At 32.3% G+C, this 24,643-nt stretch overlaps 2 protein-coding genes across 2 annotated transcripts in view; one reads left to right on the forward strand and one right to left on the reverse strand.

Moving 5' to 3' along the window:
- The window catches only part of LOC145276745 (Golgi phosphoprotein 3-like), a 114,165-nt gene extending 90,635 nt beyond the window's left edge, over nt 1-23,530 (reverse strand). The window contains exon 1 of the mRNA XM_080127976.1: nt 22,899-23,530. Within this exon, the coding sequence (XP_079984102.1) occupies nt 22,899-23,090 (192 nt within the window). The 5' untranslated portion in view covers nt 23,091-23,530. The remainder of the gene's footprint in view (nt 1-22,898) is intronic.
- A 243-nt stretch (nt 23,531-23,773) lies between these two features.
- The window catches only part of LOC145276746 (cilia- and flagella-associated protein 161-like), a 174,255-nt gene continuing 173,385 nt past the window's right edge, over nt 23,774-24,643 (forward strand). The window contains exon 1 of the mRNA XM_080127977.1: nt 23,774-23,963. Coding sequence (XP_079984103.1) covers nt 23,892-23,963 — 72 coding nt within the window. The 5' untranslated portion in view covers nt 23,774-23,891. The remainder of the gene's footprint in view (nt 23,964-24,643) is intronic.

The raw sequence follows: 24,643 nt of genomic DNA on the forward strand, positions 1-24,643 counted from the left end.
TTATATCAGATCATTTGAAACCATAGCAGTAAGTTTTAGTCTCCCCTCCATCAAGGTCAGAGGTTTTGGGGAAATACATACAGTAGCGTCCAAAATTAAGGGACAATTTTAAAACCTAATAATTGTTAGAAATAACTGAAAAGCTGAAATTTTGACAACTGGTAGTCATTATCATCCATATTAACATACTAAAATTTGAATCATTTGCAAAGGATAGAAAAAGAATTATAACATTTATTGATTTTCAAAATAGGTATGTCCAAAAGTAAGGGACAAAATTGAGAAAAACAATATAAACAGCCAAAAAAAACAATACAAAAAATAGATGTACAATCAATATTTAGTAAATGAGTCCTTGTTCTCAATGACAGCTGCACATCTACTACAAGAACAAACTAATTTTAGACCATTCTTCTTGAAGCTTCACCCACAAATCCGTGTTAGTGGGATTTCTTTCCATAACTTTCACTCCTAAGGTCTTCCAAAGATTTTCTATTGGATTTAAGTCAGGACTTTGCGGTGGCCAATCCATAATTTCAAAATCTTGCTCACTAAGGTAACTCATTATCACCTCTGCTTTGTGACATAGGGCATTATCATGCATAAAGGTAGCCCTATCGAAACCTGAATTCTGTACGATTGGCACAACATGATCTTGAACAATGTTTTTTTATAGATCTGCGCGTTTACACAAGTTTGTAACCGGACAAGAGGCGTTGTACCTTGGCTAGAAAACATTCCAAATACCATGACGCTTCCGTTTTGTCACGTCTCTTTACATTGTTTTTTCATCATTTCCAAATAAATTAAACTTGCTTTCATCACTGAAAAACACTTTTGCCCAATTTTCATATATCCAAATTACATACCCGTTTGCAAACTATTCTCTTATTCTTCGAACTAACTAGTGGTTTCTTTCCTGGGGTTCGATTAAACAACCCTATTTCTTGCAGTTATCTAGAAACAGTCTTTCTTGACACATTAACATATGAGGTACTATTCATAACCTTTTTAATTTCTGTGCAAAACTTAAAACGGTCCTTTAATGACATATGCTACATTATTTGATCTTCTCTTGCCAAAGTTTTGCAGTATTTGTTGGTTTTAAAAGCACTATTTTGCCCGCATCATTGTAGGATGTAACAACACTGCCTACAACACTCTTGGAACGTTTCACTTTCTCTAAAAATCTCTCTAATAGTGTGCTTTTCCTTGTGTAGCTCACAATAGCTTGTCTCACCGAGTAATCAAGTTTATGGCATTTCACTGATGCAACGTTTACAAATGATCAAGTAAGACTTATCCTTTAGAGGAAAAAAAAAAAAAAATTTGAATATAGCATACTCTTTACATGGCTTTTTATCAATTTTGTCCCTTACTTTTGGACGTTCCTATTTTGAAAATAAATAATTGTTATAATTCTTTTTCTATCCTTTGCAAATGATTCAAATTTTAGTATGTTATTATGGATGATAATGACTACCAGTTGTCAAAATTTCAGCTTTTCACAATTGTTATTTCTAACAAATATTAGGTTTTAAAATTTTGTCCATTAGTTTTGGATGCTACTATATATATATCTATAATATAAAGCTGAACGTTTCTGTGTGTATCTGGTCACGAATAGGCTCCTATATGGTTGACTATTATAGAAAACTGATCACATATAACGATAGATGTATCGAGACACAGGAATGGGTATGTTTGATCTGGTATAATGAGGATTCATTAAAATTGTGGGGTCTGTGTACGTGCCTGGTCCACAAAGTATGGAAATAAAAAATTTAAAAAAACGTTTACAAGTGTTTTTGATATAGATGTACATAATAATACTTTGATAAATATGTTTTAACTTAAATAGGGATGGTATAATAAAATTGTGGGGTCTGCATTTGCACCTGGTCTCCATAGAATGGAAATATGAAAAATCTTTATTAAAGTTTGTGCCTATCTATCTGGGTAAGTATACTTTGATAATTATGTTTCAGTTTGAAGAAATATGGTATAATAAAATTATGGGGTGTTCATTCGCACCTGACCTCCATAGAATGGAAATATATCACAAAGTTTAACAAGGTTTTTTAATATAGATCCACAGAATATTGTGATAAGTGTTTCAGTGTGAACAGGTATGGTATAATAAATTATGGGGTTTATCAATTTTATTTTTACTTTCATCATATTTTGCTTTGGTTTTGATACCCCCAAATTCGAAGCTCTCTCTTTACAACCCTTCCTTTTCATAACCTATCATACTTTCATAAATCAGAGTCCATTTTCTGTGGGCTGTTTTTGAACCCAGTCAACGACGGGTACTTTTGCTAGTATATATATATATATATATATATAAATAAAAGTGAACGTGTGTGTGTGTGTGTGTGTGTGTGTACATTTCCCTACACAATAACTCAATTTTAAGTCTACAGACTCGAAATTTGATATACAGAGTACTAAGATTTGGGAAAATCTTTGGGATCGGTTTTCGGCCAGAAATTTGGTTGTTAAGGGGTCAAAGTTCAACGATTTGACCTTTGAGAACGCTACCAAACTCCAACAATTCTGGGTCTAAACACTTGAAATTTTAGATATAGGTTCCTTGGACATGGATCTAACTTAATAACTTGATTTGAGCCCAAAACAATAAATGTTAAGGAGTCAACATTAAAAAAAAATGACCTCTGCAGTCTCTACCAAATTACTCAGACAATTTCTGGTCTAAATATTTGAAATTTGACATAAAGGGTATTCAGAGATAGGGCAAGCTTTTTAATCGGTTTGGATCAAAAACTTTTAGTTACCAATATGTATGCATGTTTGCATATCTACCTAAAACTTGACAGAGGCGGCGGATTTTACCAAGATCAGTATCGTTTTAAAGTCCGACCTTTCAGACGGCAAATATCGAAAAATTGGTTAGGACATTAATATCTTTACCTTCAACTGCAAACTTTTCTGCTGGGGGGGGGGGGGGGGGCGCTTTTTTCGCCGATATTTTTGAAAGTCATTCTCTCCTTTCAGTTGTCTAGCCTTAATTTTTAAAATGTCACTTCCGGTTTGGCGGTGGTCGTAACAGCATAGACGTCAGGTTTTTTCCCCCATTCTTTTCCTCCTTCGCGGTACAGGCTCGAGCCTGCCTTCCTACTACGACTTTTTTTTTTTTTTTTTGCTCAGACACATTCAAACACCTGGGCAACGCCGGGCTGAAATGCTAGTATATATATATATATATATATATATATATATATATATATGTTTGTTTTACAGTCATGCTGATGAAACAAGAGCATGTTACCCCAATAGATTAAATAAAAAGTCTTTCATTCAAACTTTTATGTTGATTCATAAGTTCAGCAAGATACATTGAAGATGAGAACAGTAGTTCAAAAATCCAAAATATATGAAAAAAGAAAAAAAAAAAAGAAAAAAAAAAAAATGGATTGTTTGTTTAGATATTTTGGAAACACGTTTATTTTTTCTGTGTCTAATGTTTTAACCTTGATCCGGAAGGTCCCCACATAATAGCCATTGTTTAAATATAGGATAAGATAATACATAGGATAAGATAAGTTATATTGATAAAAGCACTCGCAACTTTTGAATCAGATTAAACGAAGAATATTTTTTTTTTATGCAATAAACAAACTATTTATCAGATTAATAAAACCTAAGAAGTTTCCTTTAAAAAGAAAAAATACATAGGTAATAAAAAAAAAAAAAAATTAAGTTGAAATTTAGACAACAACTAATATAAGGCAGCAGATAAGATTTTTTTCACAATCACTCTTAGTTAATTTGATCTGTCAATGATCTAAAAATGGACTGCTGGATTTTTTAAATCGATCACTCTTTGAAAGAATTTCTTGTAGAAAAATTTTATTTTGCAATTTTACAGTAAAAAAATATTTTTAAACATTTTTTTCATGTTAATTTAATTCATTACAGATGAAGTAGTTAATATTTATTAATTTGTTACATATGTCCATTTCTATTGGACTAAAGCAAAAAAAAAAAAAAAAAAAAAAAAAAAAAAGAAAAAAAAAGGTACACTGTGACATGTACAATTTTTTATGAATTCTTCAATATTTTCAGTTAACCTTGTATCATATGGATTTATTCTACCGATTGACCTAACGAACATAGTTAAAATGGTAAATTACAATCAGAACTAAGAGGACTGAATGGTATATGAAGACATAAAACTAAAGTGATACAACGACACTGATTTTTTTTCTTGTAAATTTGTTCAGATTGCAAGAAATAGTTTTATTTTCAAGTTAGAAAATAAAACTATTTCTATCAATTTTTTTCAAACATTACAAAGTCTGGTCAAAGGAATAAAACATACTTTAAATTGTTTTTCATTCTTGGATTATTTTTCTTGACATTAATGTGGATCACAAAACTGAACTAAAAGGTTTTATTTATTTACCTATAAAATGTTTTTAAAACATGAGCAAGCACACTAACCTCAAGTAAATAAATCAATTTAAAAAAATAAAAATAAAGTTAATTTTAATGAAATTTTTTATGCCAAATTTAATTATTTTTAGGGGGTTAATAAAATAGTACAATAAAATAAATATAAAGAAAAATGTATGTTTAATTTGCGGACCGCTATCCTCATCTTCATAGTTGTTGTTTCACCACGTTTCAGCCATTAATGATTGGAGATACAGTTATGAGACACAGCATTCCTATCCAGTCGCGGTTAATCTCCTGAAGAAGGCTTGAGGAAGAGTTCGCCTAAATATGGTAAAACAACTATGAAAATGAGGATAACAGTCCGCAAGTAATAAATACACAAATTACTCATCTCAAAGGATTCCAATAAAAAATAAAATCTAAGAAAAATCTAGTTGGAAATTTAGTAAAATTCCAAACCAGGTTTTTGTTAAGTCTGGTTTTAGTGCACTAGTGTCCAACAATACTTTCTGAATGAAAACAAGTATTACTCAGTGAAGCATAAATAAGTCATAACACAATAATTCAAACACTTTTAGTCCGTCCTTTCTCTATTTCAATAGTTTTATTTTTAGAAAAGTTTTATTAGCTTGGTGATAACATTGGAGCACAGGGAGGAGCAAGTGCTAATTGTAAGAGTTAGAAGTGAATTGAGTAATTTTATTGAACTTTTGCCATTACTAACAAGCAGAGCATTATGACCATCGACTAAGGAAAGAGTCTAACAGGCACGCAGTGTGATCATGTATGGAAGTGAAACCTGGCCAGCAAGTGTTCAGGGCACACACTTGAGAAATAAAATGAAAATAATACAATGGATGTGTAATACAAGTATTAAAGACAGGCTTAGATCTGATGACCTCAGAGGAAGATTAAATCTGAATAGTAGAGAGATTTGTGTGAACAGGAGACTTTGATGATATGGCCACATTGAGAATGGATAAGATTTTACAGGTTAGTAGATGTGGAAGAGCTGAGGTAGCAAGTTCACAGAAAGTTTAAAGACAAAAGAAAACATGGAAGAAATTGATAAGGATGCACTTGAAAGACAGAGGGATAAATAAAGACCTGGCCAAAGATAAAAAGCTGTCCACCACATGCCAGCATGTAAAATGAATATTAAACTGAACATGATGGTATATTAAAATTTATATTGTATGTTACATACAATGTGTAGAATATGTTTTTTCATTACAGCGTTGCATTGCTTTTAATTGTATTACAGCAGTTTTCTTTTTATGTTATTGAAGAAACATTTTTGTAGGCCAGCATAGTTAAAATTACAAGAAAAATATGAAAACCCCACTTTTATGACTACATAAAAGTATCACAATTTTGTATATATAGTAAATAAATGAGAGAGGGAGAACGTGAAAGCGAGAGAGACGGACAAATACTGGAATGTGATATCCTGGTTCCTCATCATTTTCTTTAGGGTGGAAGATGCAGTCAGACAAGTCAGTTTTAATTAAAAGTTTAACAGGAGAAATGTTCCAGTCAAAAATAAAAGTCTATATTGAAAATAAGAAAAATAATTAAAGCTTTTTTCTTTCGAAAGCTCTAGGAATATTCATAAACAGAAATCTTTTGTCATTTATCTTCATTATTAGTAAAAATTTCAGCTGATGTCCTATTTATCTTCACAAAAAAATAGGAAAGGAAAGTAACCAAATGAGTGTAAAAAAGAAAAAAAACGCTAAGTACTATTAAAAAAAAAAAAAAAATGGTGTAGATTTTGATTCGCACATTCTTAGGAGGAAGCAAAAAAAGATTTTTGATAATTCCTATTCATTTACACTTTTTTTTATATGAATAAAAATATTTAAGTGTGAGTAATGATTGAAAGACTGTATTATTCATAATAGTATTTAGTATTAGCAGTAAAATTTGCTGTCAAGAAGAAAAATTACATCTTTCAATTTATATTTGCTGCGAATAATAAAAATGAATTCCTCTAAAAATTATTCCAGTTGGATTTCTGAAAGAAACGAAATTGCAATTCATTATTCTAAAGAAAATGGTGGTATGAAACATTTTAAAAGAAAAAAAAATGGCTAGCTAGAATCAAATATTGATTTGTCAGCTGCAACATTCTTGCTGTCTTATTTAAATAGATTAATTTAATCTTCCACTCTATAACCAATATATATATATATACATATATATGTTAATGTCAGATCTAATTATTTCCACACTCAAACAATGTCGCAGTTCACAAAACTATGAACGCACAGATCAGAAATCCAAGACTTGAGTTTCACCTTCATTTGGGCTCATCAGTTAAACATATTCGAACTCAGGATTTGAAACCGAGTGAGGCGAGCACCCTGCCACCCGAGTTCAGATATATTCAACTGATGAGCCCAAAGGAGGGCGAAAAAGATTTTTGATTTGAAACGAGTTTTAAATCTCACTAGGTTCAGCTATGTTGAGTCGTCAGATAGTGAAACAGGTGTCTGGATAATTATGGTTCAAAAATCTGTCACTCCACATAAGGCATCACATTAATGAAAGGAAGAATTATTCCTACCAAAGTATTTACATAAAATGCTTTTCCATATAAATAGTCGAGTTTGTTCAAAGTATTACAAATAAATGAATGTCACACTAAGTTGGAGTAAAATGGGAAAGCAAATAGCAAGTCAGACAACCACCTCAGAATTAACCTGGTGCCTGAAATAAATTTGGAAAGAAATTCTTCACTTTATAATACAAAGTCAATATTTAGTCCATCAGAAATGATAATTTATATATAGAAAAATAAAAATCATTGATGCAATTCTATTGAGTTTATATATTTTAGTAATATATTCAGATAAGTAACAAGTACAAACGGTGATAAGTTTTATTTTTTTGTTCATGTTTGACAGAAGACGCACACCAATTTTATATATTGGATAAAACACACATTTTAATCGTAATTTTTCAGTATATCATTGCATGGCGTTACACTTTACTTTAGTAATTCGTAAAAATAAAACTAGAAATAAAAATTCGGGTCACCATTTTTTTTCTCTTAAAAGTTTATCACTGTTACTTTTGACACCCCCTCACAAAAAAAAAAAAAGTCTCTTAATAACAAAATTGGAATGAAAATTCAGTGAAGGAATATATTTTTAAAAAATAAATAAATAAAGTAAAAAAAATAAAGTTTCGCAATAATTAATCGATTGGGCATTTTGTACTTGCATCAGCATTAACCCTGCATTGGTGGGACCGGTTCCATCCAAAGAATTTTTCACACCTGAAAGAATGCTAATCGGGTGAGACAGTCCACCTGTATTAGTCAATATGGTTTGATGGTTTCAGGCAGATACATAAAAGGCAAAACCAAACTAGATATTGTAATATGGAATAAATATGAAAGGACTATGCTCATTATTGATGTAACTATACCAACTATGGCCTCAATGGAGTTGAATGAGAAAAGATACCAAAACAAGCCAAAAACTATATGCCCCCCCCTTTGAATTTTAGGAGAAAAATAGAAATTAGCCCCCCAAAAGTGTTTTTCACCACTAAAACACCCTTGGGCTCAAGCCCCAAAATTTTCCCAGGGTCAAATATTATGTTTCCAGATGTATATCTATGTGATCTTGCTTTTGGTTAATTTTCAGCAAAATCTAATGGTCAGAAAAGATTCTATGTCCCCAAAAGTGATATTTTTGGCACCTTTTAACACCCTGCGAAACGCAATCAAAGTTTTTATCAAAAATCCGAGAATGTTACATTTCTTCCCTTGGGTAGTTGTAACTTCATGCAAAATTTTCAGAAAAATGTAATGAGTAGTTAATGAGAATTTTGGAAACGAACGGACGAGGATGAATTCTAAGGTTCAAATCCGACTGAGTTGGTGGACCAATAATAAGACCTCAAAAATGATTTAAAATAATTTTCTGAAAGAAGTAAACATTGTACAGGTTTAATGAAAAAAATCTTTGAAAGTCTAAGCTGTAGCAAAATACAGATAGCAGCCATAAATAGCACAATCTTAAAAAAATCCTCAAATATAAATTTAAAATCATAATTCAAGTGGAAACCCATGATCAGGATTATGGTTTTGGAATTCACCATCGGTTAGTTCGGCTGGTTCTATCCAACAAGTTCATCACGATATAAAGGCCACTTGGGTTACGCGTGCAAGGCAGTTCCAGTAAAGGTGAGGGCCCAGAATCAGCTCAGCATCCTACTTTATTGTCCTCGTGTAGGTTTTGAGTTGGCCACTGCAACGTTTCTTTCAATCTTGTGATTGTGCTGCAGGGGTCGATGACTTCACGGATGAAATCACCTGGGTATCAATGAAGGATGTAACTGAACCAATGAAGGCATTTGGCAATCCCTTAATCACTCAACTAACAAAAGTAAAAAATACATTTCCCTGTTCAAAATTTTGGTCAGAACAAAGTCAAGCAGTTTTAAGATCTTGGTGTATGGTATCCAACCGCCTTTTATTTCTATCATTTCAGACTTTCCTCATGGGCCTTCATCTTGAAGCCCATTTTTGCATTGTTGCTATCATTTGCACAGAGTTCATATTAGTGCATACGATTTCTCTTCATTTTCTCAGAGGTTTGTGTAATGGCAGCAAATATTGACATTTCTGACATGGTCAAGTCTAATCAGACTTGACAAAATATCTTCAGAACCATTAATCTTCTTTCTGTCTCCTTTGTCAACAGACAGGATTAATGATAGTAAAGATTGTTTGCTCTTTTTGACTTTTGGTTTCTGCTGTCAAGCAAACAAGAAAGCCATTTTTAGCATGTTATCCAATAGGAAGATAATCACTAATCAGAAGGGACCTTATCTTGCTTGTGACTGTTGTCCCATTTGCAGAGTAGAAACAATAAGTCACAAAGAGTAGCGACAATTTTCACATTAACCATAAGATCTTCTCTGCAATCATTTGATTGTACAGCAATGCCAATCATGAAGCAGGATGACAATGTGTCGACTACTACACCTACAAGTCAGAGATTGCTCAACAGCATCACATCTGTGATCTGATAAATAGGTTCTGCAAGTAGAGCTCAACTGTAGGGCAATTCCTCAGCTGATATCTTAAAGCATTGTTGGCATTCCATAACTTAGAGAATTTACATTATTTTACAAATCATTTTGCAAGTGTCATCCAAAACATAAAACAAATCCTTGAAGATATTCAAATAACTCCTAAGGAGAAATTACAGTTTTTTTATCTAGTCTTGTTCATAGCAATCTTGGCAAATACTTGGATGCGAAGCAGAGCATTCTAACAAGAGTTAGAGACTAAACTAATCTTCGCACATCTAGCCTTCTGCTCAGAGATTTTTGCCTGAATAAGATTTCTTTATAATCTCTAAAGAGTCTCTTGCTACCTTGAACAGGATTCATTAAAAAAGGTTGATATCACAATTAAGGAATCATCATCCATTTTATCATTTCCTTTAAACAGGAAAATGAGGTTTTCTGACAGCCTGCAATCTCAGTCTCCAAACTTGATAGCCTGTAGGATCAAGTCAATTCCAATGTATAAAATCCTTTTTTGATGGTTTGCATCCAAGGTTTCTTGGGTTGTTCCACTTTCCTCTGCAGTTTCTTATCCAAAAGTTTCTTCTTTCAATATGGCTAAATTAATGCAACTCACGATGGAGTTGATCAAGCTTTAGTATATTCAGCCTCACCAATCTGATATCAGAGTTCATATGCAGGGTCTAATTTGAACAAACATTGCATATCCAACTGATCATTGCTCTATAATCTGGTGGTCCAGTACTCTGCTCCATACAGTATCACACACCTAACAGCTGCTATATACCCCACCCCCTGGTAATCAGAGGGATAACTTGTGATGTCAACCTTGCCCCCCCCCCTTTTTTTTTTAAGTTTCTCATTTTGTTTTAGCTGGGGATAGGGCATCCTACCAGATGTCAGACATTCACTCACTTTCTCATGCATTCCAACAAAGAGATCTTTTTAAGATTCTGATTGGCTTTTTAAGTGGAATTGTATCTCTTGCACTTGGTCCACTGGGTATATTTGCCAGATAGTTTTTGAAATTCGTTTTAATGGGTCTGATTGCTCTTCTAATTATTGGAATGATGGAGATCGCCCTAAGATCCCAGTTTCTTTTCATGTACATAAAAGTTTGGTATTTCATCATCTTTTTTCTTTTAGTTGTTTAAGCCAGCATCATTGGAGACACTAACTTTTACTATTGTTGCTTCTTTCTTCTTGGGCAAAATCACTATGTCCGGTTCAATAGCTCAGTTTTCTAACTACATAGCTGTAACAATTGCATAGTTATTAGTGGATAGTGTATAACTTATTTCTAACTATTCTTTCTAAATATTTTTGCTGCTACATTTGACATTCAATTTTTTACCAATCGTCTAGTAGACACATTTACATACTCCATCGTGCTGCATTGTATATTCCAGCAGGACATTACAGCTGGAGGTCAGGTGATTCACACTACTTCCATGTGGCAGAATGTGCACTTGTCATTGCTGAGACCACTCATTTTAAAAGCATTAGTCATTAAACCTTGATGCTGGGCAGCTATTATAATCCTCTCCTGATCACAGTGGAATAAGCCTCGTTTTAGTCAACCTATAGAAGGTTCTTTATCAATATAGTCTGTGGTAAATTTATCCAGAAAATATTTGGCACGCTGTTTATTGGTCCATTCTTCCATATTTTTTTTTTTTGTACACAATAGAAGGCGTTGGTGTATTTTTGGCAACTCTTTTAGGCTATTTCCATAGCAGGCTTATTTTATGATTAACTCATAAAAAAAAATCTTGTCCGAAATGTTTGGCCAATCTCGTGATGAAGGTTGTTCTCCTAAGTTTTTTTTTTCTCAACATACAATCACGAGGTTTGGATTCTAGAAGCTTGTCACATATTGCTCAATAGTGGTACAATAAGAACGGCAACAAATGTGCACATTTAATCATAAATTTTGATGACACAGGCTGAAAAAACTGAAGATGCCTTTTAATTTGAGTTTCATTAATAGAAGTTCTCTTCTAATTACAAATATATGAGAATCATCCCGATATTCAAACAAGGATACAATATCAGCACTTTCCACCCCACAAATATACAGCATAATCACGTTGACACAACAGTTCTCATTAGATCACCAAAGTTAAGAAACATTAAGCTTGGTCAGTACCAGATGGGTGAACATGGGAATATTAGCCGTTGTATGCCAGAGAATGTCAGCACTTTCCTACAAAAACTGCAAAAATCTAACGTTCTCTATATGCATGGAACTTCAGACCGCTTGTGAATTTGATATTCCTATATTTCCTCAGTTCAATCTGCTTAGTGTAAGTACTACTGCTTTATTTTTCCCCTACAATAAGTAAAAAAAATAAAATTTTAAATGTTAAAAACAAAATGCAATGCTAATTTACTTATGACTTTCTAGATGAGCAGAACTCAATGTCCATCCTTATAATTTCCATCCATGTTCCCTTGTCTTTTCCTGTCAAAATTGAACCTGCTACCTTAACTGTTCTACATCTAGTGATCCAAAACTAATCCATTCTTTCAATGTGATTATACTATCTAAGTTTACTGTTCTGCACGCATCTCCCTTATATAAATCTCACCTGTTTAAATGCATGCATGTGTGCCTAAAACTTTCGACAGAGGCGAGGATTTTCACAAGATCAGTATCGTTTTGACGCTCAACTCTTCGAATGACAAATATTGAAAAATTGGCCAAAAACATTAATTCCTTCACCCTTAACTGGGCATTTTTCTACAAGGAAAGGGGTCGTTTTTTTCACGAATATTTTCAAAAGCCATCCCCTCTTTTCGATTGACTTGCCTTAATAACCTTTGCCACTTCCGATTTGGCGATGGATGCAACAGCAAAGATGTCACTTTCAAGTCTGCCTGCCATCATTTTTTTTTTTGCACAACACGCACCTCCAAAAACCTGGGCAATGCCGGGCACCTAGGCTAGTCTCCCTATAATGTCCAGATTTAATCTTCCCCTGATATCATCAGAACTAAGCCTATCTCTAAGATAAACATTACACATCTGCTATATCATCTCTTTCCATGCAACTGTTATCTTCAAACCTCACTTGTCCAAGTTTCACTTTCATAGATTCCTAATAGACTCTTCACTTTCATAGATACCTAATAGACTCTTCCTTTGGTTTGTAAATAATTACTTTCTGTAAGTAATATTTGCAAGAACAGTGTTTAAGTAAAAAAGGGAATATAATATGCAAAAATAACTGTATAGCTTTGAATAAGTAAAAGGTGAATTAGGTTTAAATGAGAAAAATCGAAATTAAATAAAATGTAAACACTTTGTCATAGGAGCAATGAGTTCAGTTTCTATGACAACAGATTTGTTCGATCTTTCACTTTATCATGTAACGATAACATAACCCAGTTTTTAGGTAATCAGATATATCGAAACGTTCTTTTATCCACCATTTAACTGGTTGAAACCATGTTATTTTGTTTTGGATGAAAATAGTATATATTTTTGCAGAGATTGTTTTGCTGTTGGATTGAATTACAAGCATGTTTCTCCATATACAAACACAACATTAATTACACTGGAAAACGAATTGCTTGCGTGACGAACTGAAGTGAAGAATTAGTTAGTCTTTAGTAAGAAATGTAGGGCCTAGTTTGTTATGCATATTCCAAGAATGTCCACAGGAAGAAGTTGAGTACAAGATTTATAAAAAAAAAAAAAAAAAAAAAATGTTTAGTTTTTTATTTAGCTAATCAGTATAGTAATAAACATTCAGTTGTCTAACTCACGGTGCAATATGGAAAAGTTACTAATTAGATTTATACTATATCTCTTTTATTTTGTCATGTTACTGTGTTGAGATTGAATTAGTTACTCCTACTCCCATGATAAAATTAGTAAGCAAAGAGGATATTTATCCAACTTACAACCCAATCTCCAGCAACTTCATGTTAGCATCTTTGTGCAGGTTATGTAAGTAGTTAGATGCTGAAGCGATTATCCAATCAGCTGTCAGAAGACAAGTTTCAATGGAAGCATGAAATTCATAAAATCAAGAAAAAAATTTTAAACTGAAAGTGACATTAACACCCTGTCAACGCAAATTCCCTCTCCTCATGTTAAGAAAGGCTTTCTAAATATGAAGTTATTCTTAACACGAGAAAAGATACTTCTACCGCTCCAGAAGATATCTCACTAATGATGCAATTCTCTATCTATATAAAAGCCTAGTACGTCCAAGGATGGAGTACTGCTGCCACATCTGGACAGGAGCTGCTAAAAGCAGCCTATCCTGCCTTGACAGAGTACAAAATAGACTTCGTGGCTTGGTGGGGGATGCCCTTTTCTCTTCCCTGCAACCTCTTTCCCACAGAAGAGACGTAGCGAGCCTATTTTTGTTCTATCATTATTTCCATGGCAAGTGCTCGTCTGAGCTCCATTCTCTGGTCCCCCCCTCGCCAATCTTTTTCAAAAAACACCCGACTAGCTGAAACCACCGTCAATAATTTCTCCCACTCCTTATCTGTGCCTAAATCAAAACGTAGATTCTATGAACAAAGCTTCTTTCTTAGAACTGCACGCCTGTGGAACTGTTCCACTTGCCTGTTTCCCTCCCGGCTTCAACCTGGATGTTTTCAAGTCCAACACAAACAAATTCCTGATGAACCGCCCCCTTAAATAATGACACTTTATCAATTCTCCAATACTATTACTACACTATCCCATTGATTACTGTACACACAATAACCCTTATTCTCGAGTGGCCCTTGGGCCTTGATAAGTGGTTTACTCCATGTAAAAAAAAAAAAAAAAAAAACACATCTGGGAGTTTTCACTTTCAGTTTCTTCTGCTCAAGATGCAAATGCAAAGTTTCTGGAGATTATTGGGTTGTAAACTAGACAAGTACCAAAAGAAAATGTCTGATAGGATTAAAAAAAAAAAATCATTGAATTCCAAACGAAATTAAAACTTTTGTGTGTGAAAACATACGATTACTAATAATTAGACTGAGTAAACATTTTTTATATGTAGTTTTCATTTAATATTCAAATGGAGGAAAAATATCTCACTTTACAACAAAAGAATAAAGATATAATTCGATGAAATTTGAAATTGATTTTTAAGCCTTTAAACTGACAAAGAAAATTGTTTAACATTAAAAATCTATTAACGTTCATTTGTGCGAAATTGAAAATTTGGTGCTTATGCAAAGAAGTTATCGAGCTATTTTTTTTATATAGTATTTTCAAATTGGATTCAAGTTTTATTAAATTGTTACAAAACATACTACCCTCCTCTTGTTAATAATGGATTTCTAAATAACGTTATCATTTTAGCACGGTAACATAAGTTCATAAGTACCTCTCAGTACAGGCCAATAAGTCTCCTGTGCGTCATGAGTAAGTTGCTAGAATCTGTGTTAAATACAGAAGTAATCAAACATCTCAACAAAAATAACCTTCTTAGTGACACTCAATATGGTTTCCGTTCTGCTAGATCTACAGCAGATGTCCTTACAGTTATATCGCATAGGATTAGCAAATCTCTCGACGGTGGCAATCTTTCTAGGGCAATTGCTCTTGACATATCTAAAGCCTTTGATAGGGTATGGCATAAAGGTTTACTTCATAAGATCGCTAGCTATGGTATAGCTGGAAAAGTCTTCTCAATTATTAAATCATTTCTTTCTGATAGGTTCATAAGAGTAGTAGTTGAGGGGCAAAAATCAGAAGCTCACAGTATTAATGCCGGTGTCCCTCAGGGATCCATCCTTGGCCCAACTCTTTTCCTGATCTACATTAATGATCTTCCAAATCATATCCTTACATCATTTGTAGACATTTATGCTGACGACACTACCATTTATGGTACCACATCTAAGACAGTAAATGAGCAAGTTCTCTCCAATTCTCTCTCCTCTGATCTTGAGCACGTAGTACAATGGGGAAAGGAGTGGCTGGTTACTTTTAATGCATCTAAAACCAAGCTTCTATCTTTACATCATCAACATTCTAATCCACATTTGTCATCAATTGAAATGAATGGCTCTCGTCTTCAGGAGGCCTCAAGTTTTGACAAGCTTCTGGGCTTGACCATTACTCCTGATCTTAAATGGAACACGTATATCAAATCTGTTGCCAAGGCCGCTGGAAAAATGGTGGGATCTTTCTATCGATCCAGTAGATATCTCACTGCTGATGCTATTCTCTATCTATATAAGAGCCAGGTACGTCCAAGGATGGAATACTGTTGCCACATCTGGGCAGGAGCTGCTAGAAAGGACTTGTCCTGCCTTGATAGAGTTCAAAATAGACTTCGTAGCCTCGTAGGAGATGTCCTTTTCTCCTCCTTACAACCTCTATCTCACAGAAGAGATGTTGCGAGTTTGTCTCTGATGTATCGTTATTTTCATGGAAAGTGTTCAACTGAGCTTCAATCTATGGTCCCCCCTCGCCAAACTTTCACAAGAAACACTCGTCTAGCTGTAAACACTATCAATAATTTCCCCCACTCTTTATCTGTGCCTAAACCTAAACGTAGATTCCATGAACAAAGCTTCTTTCTTAGAACTGCACGCCTGTGGAATTGTCTTCCGTTTTCCTGCTTTCCGGCTGACTACAATATGGTTGTGTTCAAGTCTAAAGTAAATAAGTTCTTGATGAGCCGTTCCATATAAGTTATTAAATTTACCAAAATTTCATTACTAATGATTACTATATTGACCAACTTCTACCGTACACTCTTTAACCCTTATCCTTGAGTGGCCTCTGGGCCTTGATAATGTGGTGATGCCTTTGTAAAAAAAAAAAAAAAAAAAAAAAAAGTACCGCAAATTTATCTCACCATCTTGTATAAAAAACAAACTTATTGTTATACAATATGTTTCTTTAATGTTCATTTATATTTTGTAACAAGATAAGTGTTTCAAAAAAATACAACGAAACAAACGTTACTATCACTAATGTTTGGGAGGCCATGAAATTCTACAAGGCTACTGTTCGAATTTCTTGGGAAGGGGTGTAAATGGGATTTAAAGTAAATTACAATTGGCGGACCTGTACGAAAGTACCCACCCCCTAAAAACTCGTGTTTTTCACCTTTTTAAAAGCCTTTCTTTGGGGCGATTATCATGGATTACAAACATAAGTATCATATTAGCAGAAAACATTTTGAAAAAAGTAAATTTGATAACTTTTAAGAAGAGGGTTCACTTTCTCGTTATAACGTTTACTTCATTGTTACCTGATTTACTGTCCATTTCTTTACCGACGTGTCACGTGATTAGAAAGAACCCTTCTTAAAATAATTTTTTTTTCAAATTTTTTTTTCTGTTAATATGGTTATTAAGTCTATAATCTATGATAATCGCCCGAAAAAGAAAAAAAAAACTTAAAAGTGAAAACACGGCATTTTCAGAGGGGGGGGGTTGCAACCTCGTACAGGTCCGCCTTACAATTTTATTTAAAATCATAGTTCAAAATTAATAATCAATTTTATAAACCCATTTTCAGATAAAGCCCCCCCCCCCAAAAAAAAAACCCAAAAAAAAACATTCAACCAAAACGCGTCAATATGTAAACAAGACACAGCCATCTTGAAAAATGTCCTCCAGTGGTCAGTCAAAAATAGTAATGTTTATTAAATTATATTGTTTTTTGTTTGTTTTTGTTTTTTTAAAATGAAAAAAAAAAAAACTATTTTATACAATAAGGTGTTTTAAAATATTGCCGAATGCATTTTAAATTCTGTTTATCATACGAAGCCTAATAAAGAAAAAAGTTTAACAGGATGAAATAATTAAAATTGTAATGATTACGATGGCGACATGTGGCGAATTCAACAACACCAAAACTAGTGACGAGACAAAAAAACTAATGACGACACGAAAACTATGGAACAACATATTTTACTGCAGAGTGTTTATTGTAACTGACTATGAAATGGGGGATTAATACATAATCATGGCTTACTATTGGAATATCCTCCTAATACACAGCAGACGATCTTTTCATAGATTTAGATTTATAAAAACATTTATTTAATTAGAAAATTAATTTTTTTGTGTAGTTTTTAAGTTTTGTATAAAATAAAACAAAGAGAAAATATATACTGATCCCTCACTTCATAACCAACAGCTGGGTTGCTTCGTAAAGGAAAAAAAAAAAAGCAATAACAAACTAGTGTCCAAAATCTCCCCACCCAACAAATAAGTGCAGAAATAAAATAGAAACTAAAAAAAATAAAGATAACATTCATTTATTATTTACGTCCTTCCATAGTTTTTTTTTTTGTTTTTGTTTTATACTAAAACTTGGCATTCTTTAATCAAACAGGTTATACGGAAGAAGCATTTAATGTTCAAACTTTTAGTTGCTACGGATGAACAAAAAGATAATATTTTGCAGAATATATTTATATCAAGGCAATCCTTAAATATCTCAATATTACGAAAAATGAATCAAATAAAAAATAAAGGGCCTACTTATAACTTATATAAGTAAATAAATATACAAACATATTTAAACTCGTAAACTTTCAACCGAAACGGATTCGCTTTTTTCGTGTAATTATTCCATTTTGGTCATCCATAAAAAGAAATGGGTCAATACAGTATTTAGTATAAATCGGATACAATTTTTTTTTTTTTTTTTTTTTTAATGAATATAAATAAGTGTTTGTCCTTTGAATAAGATTTGCCAGCTTTGCTTTAATTATAAGACTGAGAAGAAAAAAAAATAGATCTTTTCGAAATTCGTTAACAAAAAATACATTTTAAAATGATAAATCGGTATTAATTTGGTGGGAAAAAGAAAATGCTGAAAGTCGAAAAACAATTTTTTTTTTTTTTTTTGAAACAAATTTTGCCTTTTAAAAACGACATTTTTTCTGTTCCATTTACAAGTTTATTGCAAAGGAAATGAAGTACTAAAATTATATATTTTTAAATTTCGTTGTAAGCAAAACTAATTCGTAAATATTTTTATTAAAGTGACACGCCCTAAAGAGATTTTGTTTTGTTAAAAAAGAAAGGAGGATCGGTATTATTTTCTATATCCCAGAGAATAAACAAGATTAAACGTAAAATTGATATAAATACAATTCACTACACAACAAAAACAAAACCCCTGATCAATAGAGAAAAAAACCCTCCAAAACACGGTTATGATAGAAGCCCTGAAACATGTCTATTTGATGATGCAAACACCTGTTTGCCATTTTGAAAGTAAAAATAATGGTTATTCGTTCTGTCCTACTCCTACACACTAAGTTGTCCAGAAATGCATGACCAATACTGCTTTATGGCCAGGAAGTGGGTGATCACTTTACTTTACCGAATATTTATATAGTAACGTGAACCTCCAATTCCTCTTTTTTTTTAACCGCAACTGACTTCTTTTACTTGTAAGATAAAAAAAAATTAATCTTTGTTGCACTCGTACTTACGTACTATTACCGAAAAAATAAAACTAAAGTTCCTTTACACGTCAGCAGCACTCTGGAAATACTTTGATTTTGTTATATTTATACTCTACAATATTCTATCATTTTGATGTTTCTAAAAATCAGTCACTATTATTAAAAAAAAAAAAAAAAAAAACGGTTACTCGTTCTGTCTTATGCTATTTGGCCAAAACCCGAGTGATCACTTTTCTTTATAAATTTATGGTAAACTGATCACTGATCTAAATGTATAAAAGAAAAATGCAAGAAACCTCAATCTAAAATATTTTATCTTTTTATGTATTTCTCACAAAAAAGAAAATGTTTATTTTTCGTTGACAGCATGAAGGTGAAAACTAACAAAGTGTGCAAGAAACAAATGTTACCAAAGGTAAGATAAGTTACTTCTGCCTAAATTGATAAGTTAGATCGGCAACAAGATGGGGGGGGGGTCTCGATAATCGCTTAAAAATCGAAAATGGAACAAAATACTGACAGAATACACCAAATGACATTTATTGGGTGGATTTTTATCATTGTTCTATTTTTTAGCGATTATCGACAACCATCTTATTCTAACTTAAATGCTCTGAACTTAAATAAACGCTTTAAAATAAGCACCAAAAACGCATCCAGATAGGCAGAAGAGTAACTTATCTTGCCTTTGGTAATATTTATTGATCGGTTTGTTGACTATACCAATAAATATTCGAGAAATTAATATACACCCTTTCTCAAAAACAATTTAAAATTAACGTACCTTCAAAATCCATTTAAACTTTGAAAAATTTGAGTAAAAGAAATCTTTAAATGAAACATCAGAAAATTGTTAAATCTAAATCGGTTTTAATTTTTAAATTATTTTATTAAAAGTTAACGTGGTTTTTATTTTGTGAGGAAATACATTTAACGAGAGGTTTAGAGTGAAATAAAAATTGTAAAGTAAAACTAATTTCAAATGACGAATTTATGTGGAGAAAATTTTTAAAATAGAAGTTGAGTTGCACACAATTCTTTTTACACGTCAATGAAATTGACATGTTGACTTTAAAGGTTTGTTTGTTTTTTTATTTATTTATTTAAAGAACATCGATGTTCGTCAAAAGAATTATTTACTTTTAATTAAAGGAAGGGGGGTGCATTATTTAAAATTGAGGACGATAAATTTAGTTGCTTTCTTATTAACATTTGTACCTATTTCGTTCGTTTGGACAGAAATTTAGATTCAGACCGATGGCTGCCAATATTGGCTCGGTAACGAACGTGTTAGATAAACAACCGAAATGCAACCATACAAAATTAAACTCGGGTTCATGAAACTGAAAAAAATAAGATAAAATACCAATTTATTTACATTGAGTTTTTTTTTTGTTTTTGTTTTTTCAATCGTCTAAACATTGTTGCGTTGGATTTTTTGTAAATTGGATTTTTTTGGTGCTAGTGCAGAGAGTGATCCGCGCTATTTTTTAAATCGTATTTCCAAGTTTAAAGTTTTATGTTTTTTTATTCAATTGAAAATAATTACAAAGCAATAATAAAAGAGTGATTATGCAGAGAAGGTACCGTAACCGTACGTACCGACCGTGCTATTTTCAGGTTTTGCGGTATCTTTTGTTTTATTAGACTGTTAGGTGAAAGTACAGAATAGTTACAAAACATCCTCGCCTCCCCCATGTTAAGGAATGGGTTTCTAATTAATAACATTATTTCAGCACGGTACCTTCTCTGCATAAGTACAAAAAATAAAGGTGAAATGCACTGGGGGAGTGGAGGACCACCCGAAGAGTAAGACTTACCATTAAGAAGTTGATTACGGGGTGGTTGAAAATAAGAAAATGCCTTTCGGAATAAGGATTCCCCCAACCTACCAATGTTAAGAATGGCTTTCGGAATAAACATCCTTTGCAGGTTGAATAACCAGTGCACATTGACGGTCTTCGAGTGGTCCCCCAGTGCACTTTTCACCAAAATAAAAAGCAACAATGTATATAAATGTCTTTCTTTGTTTCAGGAACCCAAGTTTAATTTTGGGTGGTCGCCATTATTCGGTTGTTGTAACTTGTTACCAAATATTTTCGAATTAATATCGTCCGCCATGGGGGGGGGGGTTAATCTTTAAACACTAACATTAAAATGGAAAATTGGAATAAAAAAAAAAAATTCTCATAAATTTAAAAAGTGAATTTCAGTGTCTATTTAAATATTTTTTAAATTCAATTATACAACAGAGGCGAGGCGCGGTCGAAAAATAGGTTGTGTATGTGTACATTTTTAACGTACATCAAATCCATTTTTTGAAAATCTATACTATCATTAGATTTATAGTTTTTAAAAATCCAAATTAAAATTTAAGATGTAACAGATATGAATATTAAAAGTTGCCATTCATTAAAAGAACTAAGTATTTAGATTTTTCTAACTTTAATATTAAAAAAAAAAAAAAAGACTCAATAGCAGACAACAAAAAAATGTTTAACAACTAAAGGAAAGGATAAAAACTGTAGCAAATAAATATATAAAGTTGTATTAAATATTATGAATATTTTTTATTACACCTTAAATTGCAATATAATTTTTTTTAAACTATAAATTGAATAAAATAACGTATTTGAAAAAAAAATGAATTTGGGACGCTGAAAACGTACACAAATAAAAATACTATTTTATTAACTATTTTTATTTACTTATCTTTGCCCTTAAACTTAATTCTAACTCGAAATTATGTTCGATTTAACAGTTGAAAAGGATTTAAAGTCAGTTTCGAATTTCATAATTGGATCAATTTATTTCCTAAAAACAAATCAAGTGAAGATTGATTTATTTTTTTTAAGGGAGTAAAAACGCTATTTTTTTAACAAATTGTTAAAAAAATAAATAAATACGTCAAGGTTAATGGGTATTGTTTGAACTACTGTCCTCATCTTGATTTTTATATAATCACAACGTTTCGGCCGATGTAACCTCCGATCTTCAGCGCTATCTTTTTGAACTTGGAAACCTTCGTCGAACCGTTTCTAACGAATTACACATAAATATTGCGTGTTTTTTTTGTTTTGTTTATCTTATTTTTGGATTTTTTTTTTTTTTTCTGAAACAATTGTAATGCTGTTGGCATTTAAAATGAAATATATTAAATAGACTGGATAGGTTCTATACAAAGTAAGGGATTATTTTGATAGTTGTGCAGAATACGGACATTGGTAACTATAACCTAACAATTTAATAAAAAGTAGATACTGTAAATCTTGAATTTAACTTAAATCATAAAAAGGTACTTCTGCAGTGCAGTGCACTTACCATGCTGAAATAACGTTTAGAAAGCCATTCTTAACATTGAAAGGGTGTTTTGTAACTATACTTTCAGCTAACAATTTATCAAAGATATAGTAAAACTTTAAAATACGATTTTAAAAAAAAAATAGCACGGTAACATAAGTGCAAAAGCACCTAAATAAATAAACATAGATTTAGAAAAAAAAAAGAAACGGTTCGTATTATTCTGCATAAATACCATTTTTTAAATCTTGTAGTTATATTATAATATACAGGTTCTAAAGTTCGAAAAAGAAAAAATATGGGTGCAAGTCCAGAATTCAACCCAATTTAAAAAAAAAAAAAAAAAAAAAAAAAAAACGGTAAATTTTTACGATGTTCTCCAGCGTATTATAAACACCTCAACCTCCCATGTTAATAACGACTTTCGGAATAAACACTCACCAACCTCAAAAGCCGTTCTTAACATGGGGAAGTCGGAGGGGGGGTATTCCGGAAGCCGTTCTTAACATGGGGTGGTTGGGGGTGTTTATACTACGCTGGGGCAGATCGTCAAAAAATACGAAAAAAAAAAAAAATCTTTCTGATGCAGATACACCTGCAGAAGGTCGGAGGATACATCGGTCGAAGTTTGGGAGAATAATCTAAATATCTATGTTTTTATTTTTTATTTTTTTATTTTTTTTTTTTAGATCAAACCAGTGTTCCCATGTATATGTATGTATTTACCTCTCTATCTTTTAAGCCGAGCAAAAGTACTTCCTCCATCAAAGTGAGTCGAGTCTCTTTTGAGTCGTGGTCGATCTCATCGTCTTCTATGTGACGTTGGTCGGCATTTTGGACGTCTGGGTCGAAATTTTCAGAACCGACGATATTTTTCCGTTGTACCAGGCCGATATTTCTCTGTGTCACCGAAGTCATTGCTCGTGTCGGGGAGTCGGCTTGATCAAAAAAAGGGGTGTGAGCTCCACTGTTTCTCTACAGTCTTTCTACTTTTTTTTTTTTTCTTTTTTTAACTTCTCTCTCACACAATAAACACAGTCACTATGGCCGACGAGGCAACGACGACGACACTCACTCAACACAAAGTGACGTAGTAACACGTCGCACTCTCTATGCACATAAAACAACAATCATTTTTAAAAACAACCGCATAGTTACTTAATCAAAAGAAAGAAAACAAACGATGATTAAAAAATAAGCCTATGTAATCTGATTCTGTATGGAAAAAGCCACACGAACGTTGCATAAACGCAAAAATGTTATGGCCGCCTTTAGTCGCCTCGTGTATTCCTGTTTTTTCGGGCAACCCAAACTCTACATTGTAAACGTGCATATTTACGCTTTCCGTACTAAATTTCGTTTCGTTTCGTTTCATATTTCGTTTCGTTTCGTATACTCATTTTGCAAATCATATTCACTCAAAATTCCAGCAGTGAATGACGTAAGTAAAAATTTAAAAGAAAATTAAAATATATAATCTTTTTAATTTTACATAATAAAAATATTTATTTTGCTGAAATAAAAAATTAAAAAAACTTAATATCATTGATTTCATATTTGATTTAAAATTTATTTTGTACCTTGGTAGAGAGAAGCGTTCAGCAGTCGGTTGCTATGGAGACAGCATCGTGTTAAAGAATTATTAGTTTTTCCAAGTTTAAAATAAACAATTGTTTTTATAATATTGTGATTTTTCGCTTATTATCAGTAAATTTGAGAATGATTGGCAAGAATACATACCAACCCTCAGTTCGAATAGCTAACTGGTTTGAAGACCTCCAACTTGAAGAGGTGAGTTCTTTTTGTAGTTAACTGTAGAGAATTTGTTAAAGAGAAATCCTTCTAGATTGAGGCAATGCTTGGTACCGCGTTATTTCTTTCAAGTTAAATTCAAGCTTCCTGATATCTTTTATTGCTATTATTATTATTATTATTATTATTATTATTATTATTATTAAATTGTTGGGTGGAAGCACAGTATAGTTACGAAACAGTAAACACCCTTCCCTCCCCATGTTAAGAAAGGCTTTCAAAATAATAACGTTATTATTTCTGCACGGTACCAAAAATGCACAAGTACCCAATTGTAGTTTTTATCTCAATCTAGAGTGACTCGTTTGGAGGAGCTGGATTTTGTAAAATTGCCTGCATAAAAAAAATGAGTTTCTACTTTTTAGGCGATTACGTGTGACCACTCTCTAAAACCTGGCAAGGAGAAGAAGAAACAAATGGTGCTTATGCATTTATGTTAGCGTGCTATTTTTTAAAATAGTATTTTCAAATTAAATTCAAGTTTTACAATTGTTTTTTTTTTTTTGTTAAAAGTAAGGTGAAAGTATAGAATAATTACAAAACACCCTCCCCATGTTAAGAATGTCTTTCTAAATAATAACGTTATTCATAAGTGCCAAACAAATAAACAAACAAAAAAGAAACCTTTTATTTTAAAATTTAGAGTGGGGATTAATTTC

This window comes from Euprymna scolopes, chromosome 5, assembly GCF_053919585.1.
Source record: "Euprymna scolopes isolate OS-2025 chromosome 5, ASM5391958v1, whole genome shotgun sequence".
Taxonomy (NCBI): domain Eukaryota; kingdom Metazoa; phylum Mollusca; class Cephalopoda; order Sepiida; family Sepiolidae; genus Euprymna; species Euprymna scolopes.